This window comes from Lingula anatina, chromosome 7, assembly GCF_051362555.1.
Source record: "Lingula anatina isolate TDL-2025a chromosome 7, LinAna3.0, whole genome shotgun sequence".
In the NCBI taxonomy this organism is placed as follows: Eukaryota; Metazoa; Brachiopoda; class Lingulata; order Lingulida; family Lingulidae; genus Lingula; species Lingula anatina.
Window position 1 is genome coordinate 21,646,040 of NC_141773.1, and position 15,697 is coordinate 21,661,736.

The 15,697-nt window shown below is 37.3% G+C and overlaps 2 protein-coding genes across 2 annotated transcripts; one reads left to right on the forward strand and one right to left on the reverse strand.

The window, feature by feature from the left end:
* Positions 1 to 11: 11 nt before the first annotated feature.
* On the forward strand, positions 12 to 5,835 carry LOC106156737 (uncharacterized). Its single transcript, XM_013532142.2, has 9 exons — positions 12 to 300; positions 586 to 648; positions 1,130 to 1,288; positions 1,957 to 2,166; positions 2,424 to 2,536; positions 2,982 to 4,115; positions 4,446 to 4,612; positions 4,894 to 5,024; positions 5,319 to 5,835. The coding sequence occupies exons 1-9, from the start codon at positions 49 to 51 to the stop codon at positions 5,769 to 5,771; spliced, it is 2,682 nt and encodes an 893-aa protein (XP_013387596.2). The 5' UTR covers positions 12 to 48; the 3' UTR covers positions 5,772 to 5,835.
* Positions 5,836 to 7,276: 1,441 nt separating this feature from the next.
* LOC106156739 (uncharacterized) lies at positions 7,277 to 10,108 on the reverse strand. Its single transcript, XM_013532144.2, has 2 exons — positions 9,451 to 10,108; positions 7,277 to 9,131 (listed from the first exon to the last, which is right to left on the reverse strand). Exons 1-2 carry the CDS (start codon positions 10,056 to 10,058, stop codon positions 8,363 to 8,365), a joined length of 1,377 nt encoding a protein of 458 aa, XP_013387598.2. The 5' UTR covers positions 10,059 to 10,108; the 3' UTR covers positions 7,277 to 8,362.
* Between the last annotated feature and the right edge of the window lie 5,589 nt (positions 10,109 to 15,697).

Genomic DNA, 15,697 nt, shown 5'->3' on the forward strand with positions numbered 1-15,697 from the left:
TTTCTAGGAGAACTGTCAGCTGGAAAAAGTAGTTTTCTCAATGCTTTAATGGGGGAAGACATTTTACCGGAAGCCTACCAGAAAAGTACGCGAATGTTTTGTGAAATAAGCCACCACCCCATCGAGAAGGCGGCGTTCATCTTGCGTCCGGGTGGCGGTCAGGCGGTGACATTAGATCTCAGCAAGGAGGAAGACAGATCGGCGTTCCAAGATTACGTGCAAGGAATAAAGATCAATAACGAGCCGCCATTCATGCCGTTTGAAAAGGCAAAAATTAAATATCCTCTACCCATACTTATGGTAATAATTTTTTTACGTTATTTGGAGTTCGAATCCCCCCCCCCCCCTTTTTTTTTGTAATCATGTTCCGACCACTTTAAAGGAGCACCCGATGGATCGATACATCTATTAAAACACATTCAATTTAATCAGCTTAATTGTCTATCCCCCTAGCTGCTCGAGGAGGCGTGTCAGATAATTAAGTTGATTATCTTGAATGCAATCTACGCAATACTACAGTCTGCATAATCTGAATACCTATAGATAGTGCGTATGTCTTATTTTTATTTTCATTCTTATTATTAGGGTAAAACCCGTGAAAACCAACCTCAACATGATGAGGCAGCAGATGAAAACGATGAAAACGGGGTAAATCACTTTATAATAGATGCTGACTGTAAATTGAATTTGTTTTTCCCTAAAAGGTAACAATATAATTTGTTGTTGACGCCAAAATATGAAAAAACATTTTGTGACTTCATTTGGCTGTGTTTGTCATGGTAACATTATACAGTCAAAAAACCGTCTGTTAACAGGGATATTTGTTAAACGGGTAATTGTAACTTTGATAAGGAATTAGATTGGAATGTCTCCAAGGATCAATTTTATTGGCGGTCAGTATATTTACATGTAAGATATATAATTATTTTGTTTACCAGTTTACTTTCCTTAATGTTATGTAAAGTTCTTTGGTTTGAACTAACCGGTTATGGAGATAAAAAAAAAAAATTATGTGATCTCCTTTAAAATATTAGGCCTGTGTTTTTACATCACAAAACTTGCCATGATCTCTGTTCTGTCTAAATAAGTAAATGCCATAGATCATAGCACTCTTGAACCTACATTTTAGAAAGGGGAACTGGTCGCCGTCGCCTTCGTTGACAGCCCTGGTTTTCAAGTCGCTGAAGATGTGAAGACATTTCACAGGCTTGCTGAATACACTCTCGGCTGTTTCGCTTTCATTTACGTTGTCAACATGGCTATTCCACACGGCGTGGCTAAGAAGGGAGTACGTATGGTTAATAAATTCTAAATAATAAACAAATATTTTATGTTAGTCACTTCGGTTGGCCAAGCACATTGTGCTACAGTGTGGTGTATATTTCCATATTTGGAGTTTCGCAAATCTCATATCTGATTTTCATTCTTTAATTTACGTATTACTAATAACTACATTTTACACTGCGAATACGTGTGCCGTTTTATTTTATAAGTTGAACTCGTGTCAGTCTGCCTCTAACGATCCCCTTTTCATCCCTAGTAAATACATATGGACCAGGAAAATAATCGCAAGTTTAAAGGCGCATTCCCATAGATTTTAGATCAATCTATTCCTGTGGGGAGTCTCACTAAATTACTGTCAGATGATCAGGCTTAAATGGCCGTCCCGCCTACTACAAGCTGTAAAGGGGTATATACCTTTCGTGCCCGCTCGGCTGACATCTATTTAGCGTGAACCCCCAGGGAGTTAGGTCGATCTAGTTTTATCGATCTAATCTCTGGGAATGGGGTCTAATTCACGAAGAGTAATATGGTCTGCAGCAGAGATCACTCACTGTGAAACCTTTTCATGGAACTGAGAATTATTTTGTTCCATTGTTTCATTACGTATATACACTAATATCTATTGTAGTGAAATAAATCATAGTTTGTATGTATGGTGAACTTGTCTTTCAGCTGGCCAAACTCATGCGTAAGGTGTCAGGTATGGGGGTTCACAACCGCGCTCGGCTGTTCAATCCAAAATCAGCTATATTTATCTGCAACAAATGGGACGTCGTCCCGGAGGCAGAAGAGGACACCGTTTCTAAGGACACCTTTGAGAGGTTACAAGATTCTTGGCCAGGTTTACAAGCAAGCCGTGTATTTCATGTTTCAATGAAACAGGTATGATTATAATTGGCAGCAGAGCATAGATAGGAAAACAAGAACCCACAGAAACGATAATAATAAATTTCTCAGTTTGAGTTCAATCGAGTGCATGCATTGGTAACTTTTTCTTTTTTGCCAACCGATCAATTTTGAAGTTGTGTAGATCAAACAAAGCAGTCATAACTTTCTGTGTGGTACACTTGATATCATTAAGAACATTCAACTGATCATTGCATAGACACAGAATGCTATGTTTCGTTTATATCATATAGGTGAAAGAAGCTCACGGACGGGGTAAACAACACGAAGTATTCATGGATGTCGTTAAATCAATTGCTGACCTTCTTCCAAATGCTGTTCTCTTCCAAATAGAACACTACTGTCAGTAAGTTCCAATTAAGTGAAAGTGCTAGAAAAAGAAATAAAATGTAAAACTATTAGATTAAATCATAGCATTCTTTGATAAATATGATTCCCTTTTTCAGAAATTTGCTATTGGCGTGACAATTGTCTTAAATAGGCCTTATTTTTATATTAAATGTTTTTTAGCACATGCCACAATTATGGCAGCCTCTAAGGGTGGCATTAATCAGGCTTGATATAGCTTAAGAATATAATATATAATATGATCAAGACAACGGCTCAGCCGACTAAAGAACTACCAGCCCATTCTTTAGAGTCACATTGTCCAAACTGATGAACAATGGCCAAAAAATCTTCAAAATCATGCTTTATTTTGCATATTTGTTTTATATTTCCTTACTTATACAGTGTGTATCACGTTTATATAATTATCTCAAAACTTTCAAAAGTGTAATGCTACTTTTTAGGTGGTTAAAACATGTTCTTGATGACGGCATATATGTATGTTCTGTTGGGATTAATATGAAGAGACTTTACAACGAACCTGATGTGCGTTCACGCAGGATACACGAAATAAGCAAAAGGTTTCAAAACCTACAAGAAGAGGTTAATAAGTCACAAAAAATTAAAGAAGGGGCTTTGAAACAGCTACAGTCGATTTTGGTTGCTGAATTCCGCGGTGCTTTAGAAGCGGACACGGAGGAAGCACATGCCTTAAATGTATGGTCTGAGGCAGCGTGTCCTCTCCCCCCGGGACCAGGGCGTACGTGGGATACTGTAAAACAGGAAATCAATGCCAAGTTACAGATACGACTGGTGGAATATCTGCACCCAGCCAACAACGAAAGATATTGCGAAAAGATCGAGAACCTCAAGGAAGATTTCCACCAATCTTTGAAACAAGAATCGGTGCGCTTCGTAGATAAATTGCAGAAAATAGAAAGTTACCTTCTCAACGATCCTTGCCCCAAGCGAACCATGTTTGTTGACCCCAGTGACATTGCAGACTTGTTTGAAGAGAACATACCCGAGACGCCATTCACACCATCCCTCCAGAGTTTGTCGCTTCATCAACCACAGCCCGACCCCAATATGCAGGAATACATGGCCAAATGTTTGGACAACTACGTAGAAAGGGTAAAAACCAATCAATCCACTCTTCTGGACCGCCTTTCCCGTCACGTCCTGCAGGGCTGTCGGAAGGAAATCAACATCACCTACCAACCAATCCTGCAGTGGATAGATGGGAACCTTGAAATTTTACGTCGTCTCAAGCAGGACGAAACTTTCACCGAAAGCACCGCCAAACTGCAAGAAGAGCGAACAAAGCTAGAAAGTTTAAGTCGACAGATTCAGACTTTCTATATAGGCCAGGTGTGGCAACATGAGTTTCAAGCTACTGACATTGCTGACTGGCCAAATTTACTGTACACCACTAACCCGGTATCTGACGGAGGGTATAGGAAGGTTTACCGAGCCGATATCCTACAACCCGACAACACCACCTACCCCGTGGTGATCAAAGTGGTGAAGGAGGCGCTGGGCGTCGATGGTCGTCTGCCAAATGATCTTGACATTTATGAAGAATGCGAAAGAATGAGGTAGTGTATATTCAGTCTCTCCGTGAAGACTATACCTGTGAACGTCCTACATTAAATTTGTCAAAAATAATCAATTTGAGAGAGAAGTACATGTACACGCATTTTAATTTTCAGTTTAACGGTGCATTCAGCAACCTGCGTAAAATACTTGACTGCAAAGCATTATGCATGTCTTAAAATTCCCATAAAGGCCTACTTTTCTTTTGACAACTGATCTCCTGCAGTTTAAACAGATCTTATGAACTTGGCATTACATGTATTTAGAACGACATTGCTTTTGTAGTTAATTTATTGAAAAGACAATAATCAGCCATGCAATTATTACTTTAGACAGCTGACCAGAGCTGGATGTCCAAACTTTGTCCAGTATTATGGTTCGGCCAAATACATCACCGGTGACCTCTACTATTTAATCCTGGTCATGGAATGGTGTAACCAGGGATCACTACGTGACGTCATCACTAACGATTCCAATTTGCTTCCAGGGACTATGCAAGGTTTTATCGTTTTTTTTATTATATTCCTACCAGTTAAAGCTTTTAAGTTGGTAATGAATAACGTGAAACTTGATTGGTTCTGGCTATTTAAAAAAACAATGCCTACATGTTTTCCTTTTATCTGCATAACGGATAATTAAAATTGATCTTTGACTTTACTTTGATTTCAAAACATTACATCTTTGTTAACCAAGTATTATTCAATAACTCAAAACAGCTTTATTTGTCCTAGCTTATAAACATTAAAAAAATTACTTATTTTGTGACCATTACATTTGAAGGTGTGGGCAATGAGGAACGTTTAGCCGGCATCCGGTACGCGGCGGATTACGCCATACAGGCAGCTACCGCTATCCGATACTTACATGATGTTGGACTTGCCCATCGAGATATCAAAGCTGAAAACTTTTTGGTACGATTCATAACATGTGTTTTTTTTTAAGATTGAAGTCGTACATACTAACTATTTACATGTTTATTGATTATTGTACACATGTTGCTCTGTTGAGTTTATGTTAGTTTGACTAGTGCATGCTTCTTCATGAATATGATGAAAATACAACAACAACAACAAAAATACAGAATTTAAAAACAGGTATAAAAGTTACAATGTTCTTTTGTTCATCTAAAGAAGTTTAAATAATTGTGTGTGTTCGATTTAAAACAATAATTATTACTATTCGCTAAAAAAACTTATTGTTTACAGATCACGGAGACTAACAACAGGAAAGTTGTAAAAATCTGCGACGTTGGTGAAGCAAAGAGAGAGACCGTCTTGCGTACAGGAAAGACAGGTACTGTCCTCTACTGGGCACCAGAATTGTGGTCTGGTGGCAGTGGCTGCGTGAGATATGACAAGAGTTGTGACATCTACAGCTTCGGACTCTTGCTCTGGGAGCTCTGGTATGGCAGGCGAGTGTATTACACAGGCGGCGGTGATACCTTTAACGAGGAAAGATTTAGGGTTGCCGTGGTTGAACGGGGCTGGAGACCCGATTGCAACGGGCATCTGAGGCCTGTAGCCAAGTGGCTTTCTCTCATGCGGAGATGCTGGGATGCCAAAAGTGACAACCGTCCCAGAGCGGAAGATATCGTGAAAGATGTCGCTGCAGTAAATAATTTGGCCCTTCATGACATAGAGATGGAATATACTCAGTAGTGTATACAGTTAAGATGAAGACGTCTAGATTAAGAGTATCCTTTCAAGTCCTTTAAAGATTATTGCACGCAGATTATGCTGAAAAACTGTCATTTACTTTCATGTGATGGAAACACTTCTTCGTCAATAACTGGTGAACAATTACACGCACTCGTATCATCTTTTCTGATGCAAATACATTGCATGAATATCATTACATATTAACTGTGGATAACATACCATCAGAGCAAAAAAAAAAATCACTGTTGAGCACTTTTTAAATTTCTTCGCGTGCTTTCAAGCTCGAAGTGCTTCAAAGTTTTAAAGGGGTTAAATGTTGAACATTAAAGGGTAATTCTCAGCTTAGCTGACATACGAGTACATATACATATGCACATGTACATGCATGCATGCATTATATACGCCAGCTGCACAGCAATTGCTATGTGGCTCTGCATATTTCAAGGCGCACTTGAAAAAACTTCGCGGCAAGATTGTTCAAATGTATTTTAAAGAAAATTCAAATTTACCATTGTTAATGGATCGGAATGATTTATGACATGCATACAATATCTTAGAACAATGGATCTTAGTTATGAACTATAGGTGGCTCATCTGATTCCTAGCTAACGTCAATTCACATGTATTTATTTAGTATGCTTAATTTTTTTTTAAATATAATAATAATAATTTATTTGCTAAAATCGCAACCTAAAGGTTGAAGTTTTACAATGTGTCTTAAATAATAAAATCATAAGGTATTTTAAAATTAACTAAAAATTATAAACTATAACAAAGCTTATAAGACTTATAAGACAGTTTGAAGCAGTAATTAACATAAAATTTAAAAGACTGTGCATTATAAAAGATGATTTAATTACGCATTTTGCTCTGAATTACACGTATTTATGATACAATATTTTCTCAGAAATGTTAAAATCTGCTACAGTAGTACGAAATAATCTATGAGAGTGCCGTATATACTGACATACAGGTGTAACTACATGTAAAACTTAGTCAAACGGTTGGCGCTGGGCGCTGTGAACAACAAAATTATAAAGATCAAAAACGAATCAAAATAAAAAAACATTTTGATAAAGCTGTCTTTTTATTATTATTATTATGCCATTTAGTGTGGTCTGCGGGTAACGTTAATACAAGGAGAACGATTTGCTTATCGTCGTCTAGCTATTCATGTGAATCATGCCGTGGTAAAAGAGTTCAACATTTTCATTATTTGCTAATCTGGAGCCCACCTAGAAGAAATATAGCATAAAGACTGGGAATGACCAATTTGACTTTAAGAAGGATGAGGTAATATTCCTAGGTACTGGTCGAATAAGGGATTTTGGCATGTGGCACCCTTCAGTTGAGGGTGTACGCCTTTTCAGTGACATTTTAAAGGGAAAACTTGGAAGCGGTTTTGGATAGATTGATTTTATTTGCTGATTACTGTTAAAACCTTTTACCATTAAATTTACAGTGTCAGCAATGACTTACAATGTTTAAAATATAATAAGCCACCACAACTAATAGTATATAGGAAATTGTCTGCCAATACTATGTTACACATTATGCCCCATGCGGTCATAAATACCACATTTATTAAAGGTAACAGACTTGCAATACACAGTTTTGCACTTCTTATAATTCCTGGGCAATATGTGGGGAAAAATCTTACATTTTATTTGATACCTCAGGTAATCATCACATTACTTGAACGGCGCTGTAGGATTATAATTTTATCAGGAATTATAATTATAAACTACAAATGAAATGTGTAGGGCCCAGGTAACAATTGGCTGGAACGTGTTTGTCGGAATTGCCCCTGAAATCTTAAATCTATGAAAATTCTATCTAACCATATTACAAATAACCTAAACAAAACTGGATAATAATATGCAATGTTAAATACACGTTTTCGTCTTGTTTTCTTCAAGGAAAACTGGGTATGCGTGCTGTGAACAGAACGGGCGTCTATCGCCCTGCAAAGGAGGAGAGAGCTGATGGAACGTCTACGTATGAAAAACAGACTAGACAATAGTTTATTCCACCTACAATATTTTATGAATAAAATTATAATAAAAAGATATTATATGAAAAAAAGCAACCCAGCAACCCCTGTAGCATCATCAAAATGGCATCTCACTAAAATAGCTTAGATATAATAAGATATAAATTGATCATCTTAATTACATTCTAATTAATTCCGTGTGAAAGACACACGTGTTCAACTGAACAAATGAAATAATAAATATATTTCTAAAAATATACATAAGGGTCCGGGTACTAATGTGGATATGTCACTCAAACTGCCAAAGTCCAAATTTGAACGTCCAAAAGAGCACTGGGACATATTTTTAAAGCAAGTACAAAGAGGTGCCGTTGTCTGGTTTTGGTGAGCATGCTGTTCAAGAGAACCACGGAAGTCGCAGCTCTGTGTAAGGGGGGCTACTTAAGGTCGATTTTTGCACAATTTCTTTTCATCCAAAACAGACATGTAATTATTTCTAGCCTTTTTAGCTCTAGTTCGTACATTAACCTTCTGTACTTACAAACTAAAACCATTCGTGATAAGCCCTAGAAACAAATTGCAAATCACATCTGCTTGACTATCTCGCTTCGTACTTTGCGCCTGGTACCGTGGCTGGTTTAACTTTATTAGAAGAATTTTGGCTAGTAAGTATATTAAACACTGTCATGCAACCCTTAGAATTGCAACACATAGCAATAAGTGCAGCGCATAACGCAAGCGTCCACGTAGTCAAAATTATACCCCCAACTACCATGATCATTATGTAACTGTTCTTTGGGTGTCTTAAGGGGAGAATCATTTTTAACAACTCAAAGCCTAAGGTGATTATACTCATGAAAAAAGTATTGTATGCTAATCTTTTTGAAAAAACAGTAGGCAAAGTATCGCCGAGGATACACAAACAACAAGACCCACAAATTGATAAAATAATGTCTCCTATTATGGAGCCATACGCCACATATATCATTAGCATGATTGAAGCCCCAAACACCCACGGGAAATCACCCTGGGGTAAAAGGTGGAAATACAAAAGGATTAAATTTGTCATTTGAACATGAATCCCTGCGAAAATGCCCGTAAAAACGTACCATGCCAGACAGCCTTTTCCGGGTGCATCATCAAATGATCTTGCACACCACATGAAATAACAGAAAGATGTACTTAAAAAATACGGGCTTGCTACAGAGATCATGTCTACAAATGCGGACACCGACGACAGTCCGAGGGTTAACCACAATTCTGCAGCCGTTCTTTCTTGCTGATTGTCTGAAAAGATCCTCAACGGACTTTCAAGTCGTAACGGCTCCATGTCCGAACAAGTTGATATTTTGGAGCACAACCAGCAGCTGAATAAAAAAATCTGACTCTTAATTGTGTTGAGGGAAAATAATGGAATGAGACGTTGTAAGAGAGAAAGCTTTAGCACCACCTGTATGATGTATGATTAACATGCATGTGCAGTGTAAGTGCCATCACCTGCGTGAGTGAAAGCTTACAAGCTCAAGATCTTTAAAGAACAATTTCAATCAAGTTAAAATAAAAAAGAATAAGTAAGCTTTGCAAAAACAAAATCAATTTTAACGGCAGCATGTACTTAAGTTTCTCTCGGTTGTTTGTTGTTATCAATGCACATGTGCTTTAGACCAAAAAGTAATTTGGACTTACTCAATACCGTCTGTTCCGCCTTTCAACCACTGCATTTCTATGGCCATTGTGTTCATGGGAATGTCGTAGGACAGTGCAAGGTAGACCTGGAATTTGCCTATTGCTTTCCACACACCACCTTGATTCTCTTCACCCTTCCATTTTTGGTATATTATGCACCAAGTCGTTATATAAAAGACTATGATAAACCCTGCCACTCCGACGTAAACCTGGAATGTCGTGAACAGGGTCTTGAAAAGGTCAACTCTCTCGGATATATCGAAATCAGTGTCAAAATTGCAGAATGTCTCATTATCAATCGTGTTCCAGTCTGTGGTCCAGTTTGTGGTCAGAGTCGCGTTCGTTCTCAAAGTGATCTCATAGTTTCTGTTCCAAGTCGCGTTCGTTTCCAAAGTGTTGTCCCAGTTTGAACTCAACGTCTTGTTCCACTCTATGTTCCGAGTCCTGTTCCAGTCAATAGTTCCATTATTTGTATCGTTTGCCAACATATATGTATCTATGGCCTTTAACTCATCCAAAGTGTCAACCATGAGTAGAATATTGAATCCCAAATCACAGAACTTCACGATCAAGACGACAACGAACACGGTCAGCCGCCATGGTCCCATGAGAGACTGGGTAACGCATCCGAAGCAACAACAAGCAGCCGGAGCAACTACAGATAAAATCGCAACTACATTGTAGGGCTTCTTATCTGATGCACGTTTGCACGTTGTAATTGTTCCTTTCGCCCCCGTTATTGTTCTCTCGGAAAGGAAAGGATGTTGTCTTTGTCTTCAATATGTTTGAGCTTAGGCAGTCCCTTAGTCCCAGGTGCACAGCTTTTAGCCTCTGTTGCAGATGATTTTATTTAAACTAAATTAATTGATATACTGATTTTTTTCTTAATGCAATTATAAGTAAGCAACATTTAGAATATATATGTAACAATTATTACACTTGATACATCGTAGTGAAATCCATCTTGTCGCCTTGACAAATGTGTGTATATTTGTTTGTGGACCTTTAACAGTGCTGGAGAGGGTACACATTTGCACCCATCTTAGTGTCATGAAGAGTTTTCCTAATCTCTGTAGTGGCGATGCTCTTCATAGTAATTTTTTTAATATCATTCAACTAGAAAAAAGACATTTTCATACATTGTAAGGAAGAACTACTATCGATAATGGCATATGGCAGTAAAATGTTATAATCCCTTTAATCAAAACAAAAATAAATTACAATGACTAGATAATACGAACATTTATTAAATAACAGTTTATGGTGTAACCACCATCATAAAGTACTACCTCAGTCTATGTACAGAATAAATGGATAAATTGATTATATTCTATGTATTCTTTTTTTTTTATTTCTCACTAAACCAGTCCTACAAGTAAATCAAAATATAAAAAGCCTTTTGCCGAAATAGCATTGAAACGTAAGTTTTTCTGCTTCTTCCTGTTCTTTTTATTACTCACGCCATTTCCATACAATAAGCTTACATCCAAGCAAATCAAAACGGTCATACTATCATTTATTCTCTTCAAATTGAGCGTTGGTTTGTGTTTACACTTGTTTATTTAAGTGAATATGCTGTTAATTGTATTTTCTGCTAAACCCGCTTTATATATTCCCGTTTAACTGACGAAGTACAGTAAGTAGATGCTTCGATTTTTGAAGTAATAAGAAGCGGTGCAATATTTACCGGACAACAATTAGCGGCTATGAATGACATCACGCCTAAATGCACACGCTTCCTGAATAAGACGGTCGCCCCCTGCCAGGTTGAGAGATCGGGACACGCTCTCCTGCCACGCGACTGGCTAAATATCCATTGTTAAACGATCCTCCTACTTCCATTGTTCAAAAAGTGGGCGGTAGGCTTGGTCATGGTGAAGAGTAACCGTGTTCGTAGACACGATCACGGTAGTGAGAACAGATTAAAAAGCCTAGCTGTACAGCTACCACCTCCTCTGACATTTTAGCTTCTTTGGGCTCAACAAAATCGAAACCTCAGCTCAGAAATACGCAACACTATCGAGTAGAACCTCAAGACAGAAGCAGCTTCGTGTAGATGTCTCCTGCAACGTCACTGGTATTTGAAAATGAGTGTCGCGCAATCGCTGCTGTTTTTTATCAGGAGAAACGAGAGCATGTGTAAACAAGACGTTCATCCTATCTACGTACGTTTAATTTTATTGATTATAATGCTGTTTGAACAAGTGCACTGACCTTTAACTCAACAGTGATATCTCAGCAAACACTGAACGTCTTTATAACTTTAACATAATGCTAATATAACCCAAAGAAGAAAAGGTGGTAACGCTATAATAACGTTCTGTGTTTGCTGGGGTAGGGTATGCAATATCAACTATAGACAGCCATCCTTAATCAAATTCATAAAGAGAAGACTACAAAATCTAGGTGTAAATTGCCGGGGTTTTTTCGCAAATATTTTATCTTCACTGGCTTTTGATTTCCTATGCAAGAAGCGAAAATTCTAATCTTGACGTCTGCCTGTTAATCTGTGTTATAGATCCCTGGTAAGCATAGTAATTGTAACATGTAAATTGATGCCTGTGAATAACAATGTGCTGAATTTGGTCCCTAAATTGAACTTGAAAGTCATTTATCTCAAATAAATAGTTTTAACTTTTAAAATTATGGGTAATCTGAAGCAGAAAGAAATCTGAAGGCCTTCTTGGACTGAAAGTACTAAAAAGTACCATTTTCCCCTTTGGCCAGCTTCTAACTAACAAGTCTCCATATATTGAAGTAAAGCAAAAATAAATAGCAAAAAGGAACAAAAATATGTACAGTTTTTGAGGAAAGAAACAAGAAAAAAGCATGAAATTAATCAATCAATATTAAGTAATTAAAGGGATAATAGCTATTGGTAGGAGATTCAAAATTCCCCAATAAATACATTGTAAACAACATATGAAAATGTAACAAGTTGCATTATACCTCCAAAATGGCGGTGACGTCTAATATCCGTTTATTGCGAGATAGCTAGTGGACCGTCATTGATCACAACACCCTCCACCCAAAATACCATCTTTAAATATAATCACAAAAAACCAAACTTAAAAAAACGTGGACTAACTACGTATGTCAGAACGGATTTATTAACCATTGGTCAGTATGGGAAATTTGCCACTTATCCAGTAAAAATCCATTCTTCCCGCCAAAATGAACGGATGTTATCCCTTTAATCAATAAACTTTCTTCTTTCTCCATCCGCAACACTGTACACTACCAGAGAAGGCACGGTGACGGTGCTGAGTTTTGTATAATAATACATGTAGACCGTGACTTCATTTGTGAATATGGCAGCTTATAAATCTTAGAAATCATATAACTTAATTTAGACTATTTGCCATTTTAATGTCATTTAAAAAACAAAGTAAAATATTTTCGTTTAGTTTAGGCGTTTATTCAAACAATGCTGTTAAAACAATTTTCCATTAAAATTACAGTGTCTGTAAAATTTAAACTAGACTACCAAAAGCACCAAATATTAGATTGTTTTAGAAATGTTTGTACAAATACGACTTGCATTTGACACATAAACACTCGTTTATAAATAAACATATTGCCCATGAAGTTATGAATACCACATTTACCTACGTTATTGGGATTACAATACACACGTATGCATTTCGTATAATTTTTGGGGAATTCTGTTTTTTTTTTTTTTTTTTTTTTTTTTTTTTCGTGTTTTTTTTTCTTGTGTGTGTGTGTGTGTGGGGGGGGGGGAGGTGATTAGTTGCATTGATTGCTGGCTGCCGAAACCATTCATCGTTCATATTACAACAATGTGACCTTTCACTGTCATAATAAGCTGTTAAGTGTTAAGGGAAAAATGCTCCTCATACCAGTTCATCATTATCTTAGAATCTGTCAAACACACGAAAAAAGCAACTAAACATATTTTATCTAAATCCTAATTAATAAGCAAAAATAGCTGTTACGTTTATTGATTATTTGTAACTGATGGGAACCGACTTCTCAGTGTGTAGGCATATACTGTGTGTTTTCCTTACACCAACACAAATGTATATACATTTAAGTCAGTTCTTTCTTTTATCTATATAACATAAAAATCCATCATGATGACCTTGCGGAGAGCATCATTCTCCATGTAATCTTGCTTCATTGCTTGTGCTTTTTCACATTCAGTTCTTCCGTTTATCTATAAACTATAAAAATCTATCGTGATCAGCTTGCGGATATCACCATTCTACCTCTCCCTTCATTACTTGTGTCTGGCCACATCGTTTCCTCCCTAATGTTCGACCCTACCGGTGCGTTAACAGTATACGGCAACACCGGTGTGTTAACAGTATATGGCAACATCGGTGTGTTAACAGTATATGGCAACATCGGTGTGTTAACAGTATATGGCAACATCGGTGCGTCTGACCCCATTGGTCCGTCAAATGTGTCTGAGTACATCGATTCGTGAACAGTTTCTGATCTAAATGGCCTGTTAACAGCGTGACACCATAGCTGTCCGTTAACAGTTTCTGACCCCATCGGTCCGTTAGCAGTTTCTGACCACATCGGTCTGTTTACAGTTTCTGACCACATCGGTCTGTTAACAGTTTCTGACCACATCGGTCTGTTAACAGTTTCTGACCACATCGGTCTGTTAACAGTTTCTGGTCCCACTGGTGCGTTAACAGTGTTGGACAACATCGGTGCGTTTCTTGTGTTTGACATTCTCGCTTCATCACATGTGTATGCCGCTGTCGATGGGTGTACTTTATTTGAAGACTCAACTTTAACTATAGGTCCTACCGATGTTATGTACTCCTTTAAATCGCAACATACAAAAATAAGTAATGAGCATATTATAGCCATCCAAAATAATATAAAGCCACCTCCAAGTGCAACGACCATTATGTAGCTCTCTTTAGGGTTTGTTAATGGGAGTATAGTTTTTACTAGGTTCATGGCGAAGAAAACCAAATTCCAGATAAATAATGGATATGCTATTCTACTTGTCATACCGGTAGATCCCTCACCACAGTAGCAACACCAACAACAACAACCGCAGAATGTAAGAAAACAATCCATATATGCGGAACCTAATGCTACCGTCATCAGTACTGAAATGCTCCATTGAAACGCCAAAGGATAATCGCCTTGGGGTAATAGGTGAAATGCCATAAGAGTAAGATTTGTCATTTGAATATGAACCCCTGCGAAAATTCCCCAAAAAGCGTAACATGCCAAGCAATATTTCCCGGGTTCATCGCCGTCTTTTGCGCAGCATAAGAAATAGTAGAAATATACACTTACAAAGTACGGGTTTGTTACAGAGATCATGTCTACAAACGTGGATAGAGACGAAAATCCGAGAGTTAACCAAAATTCGGCCGCTGCTCTCTCGTTTTGGTCATCTGAGAAGATCTTCAACGGACTTACAAGGCTTAGAGGCTCCACGTCCGAGCAATTTGAATCCTTGGAACACATCCAACAGCTGAAATAGAAAACTGGCATCTTAACTGTAAGCCATCAACTGAAATGATGAAAATATCCCCTTTATCTTTGGAAATGCTACAGTGTAAGAAAAACCTTATTTGATTAATATGGAATTGACGGGTTTGGAAGTAGCCTTTAACAAATGAAAAATACGTGTGCAGTGCGAGTGCGGCAAGTGTGTTGTAAGTCTGCCTGTAAAGGGTTCTCCTATCAGCGTATATTTATCTCCTGACAAAATCATCATTTTTACAATGTTTAGCACCCAAACCCAATATAGAGGTGTAAATAATGCCTAAGGTACATTTTTAGAAATACATAATGAACGGATTAAAAACAATGTTTGATAATTTAAGGATCCCACGTGAAGGAGTTCATATCAAAGTTTCACTCTTCACGAACTATGGATAATAAAAATAATAATAATAATTTATAGTCTTACTCCAAATAGGAGCATATGTTACTGTCACAAATGCAAAGCTTTAAATACATAGTTTTTACTTATTTTGGACATTTTAGTTTGTTTTTCATCGAATATTATAAAAAGAAAAGAATTATGCATGTTGACAGTAAAAGAACCATCTAATTGACTTTTTAAATGTGTGGTGCAAACATTATGTCAGAAAACTGCACATGAACATATTATACTGCATGTTTTAAAGTTGAAAACGAAAAAACCTGTTACCTATTGGACAAAATAACCCTTTCGGCCATTTTTTGGAGAAGAAACGTTACGTTTTAGTAATGACACAAAGCGCAGTTTAAATATTTATAGAAA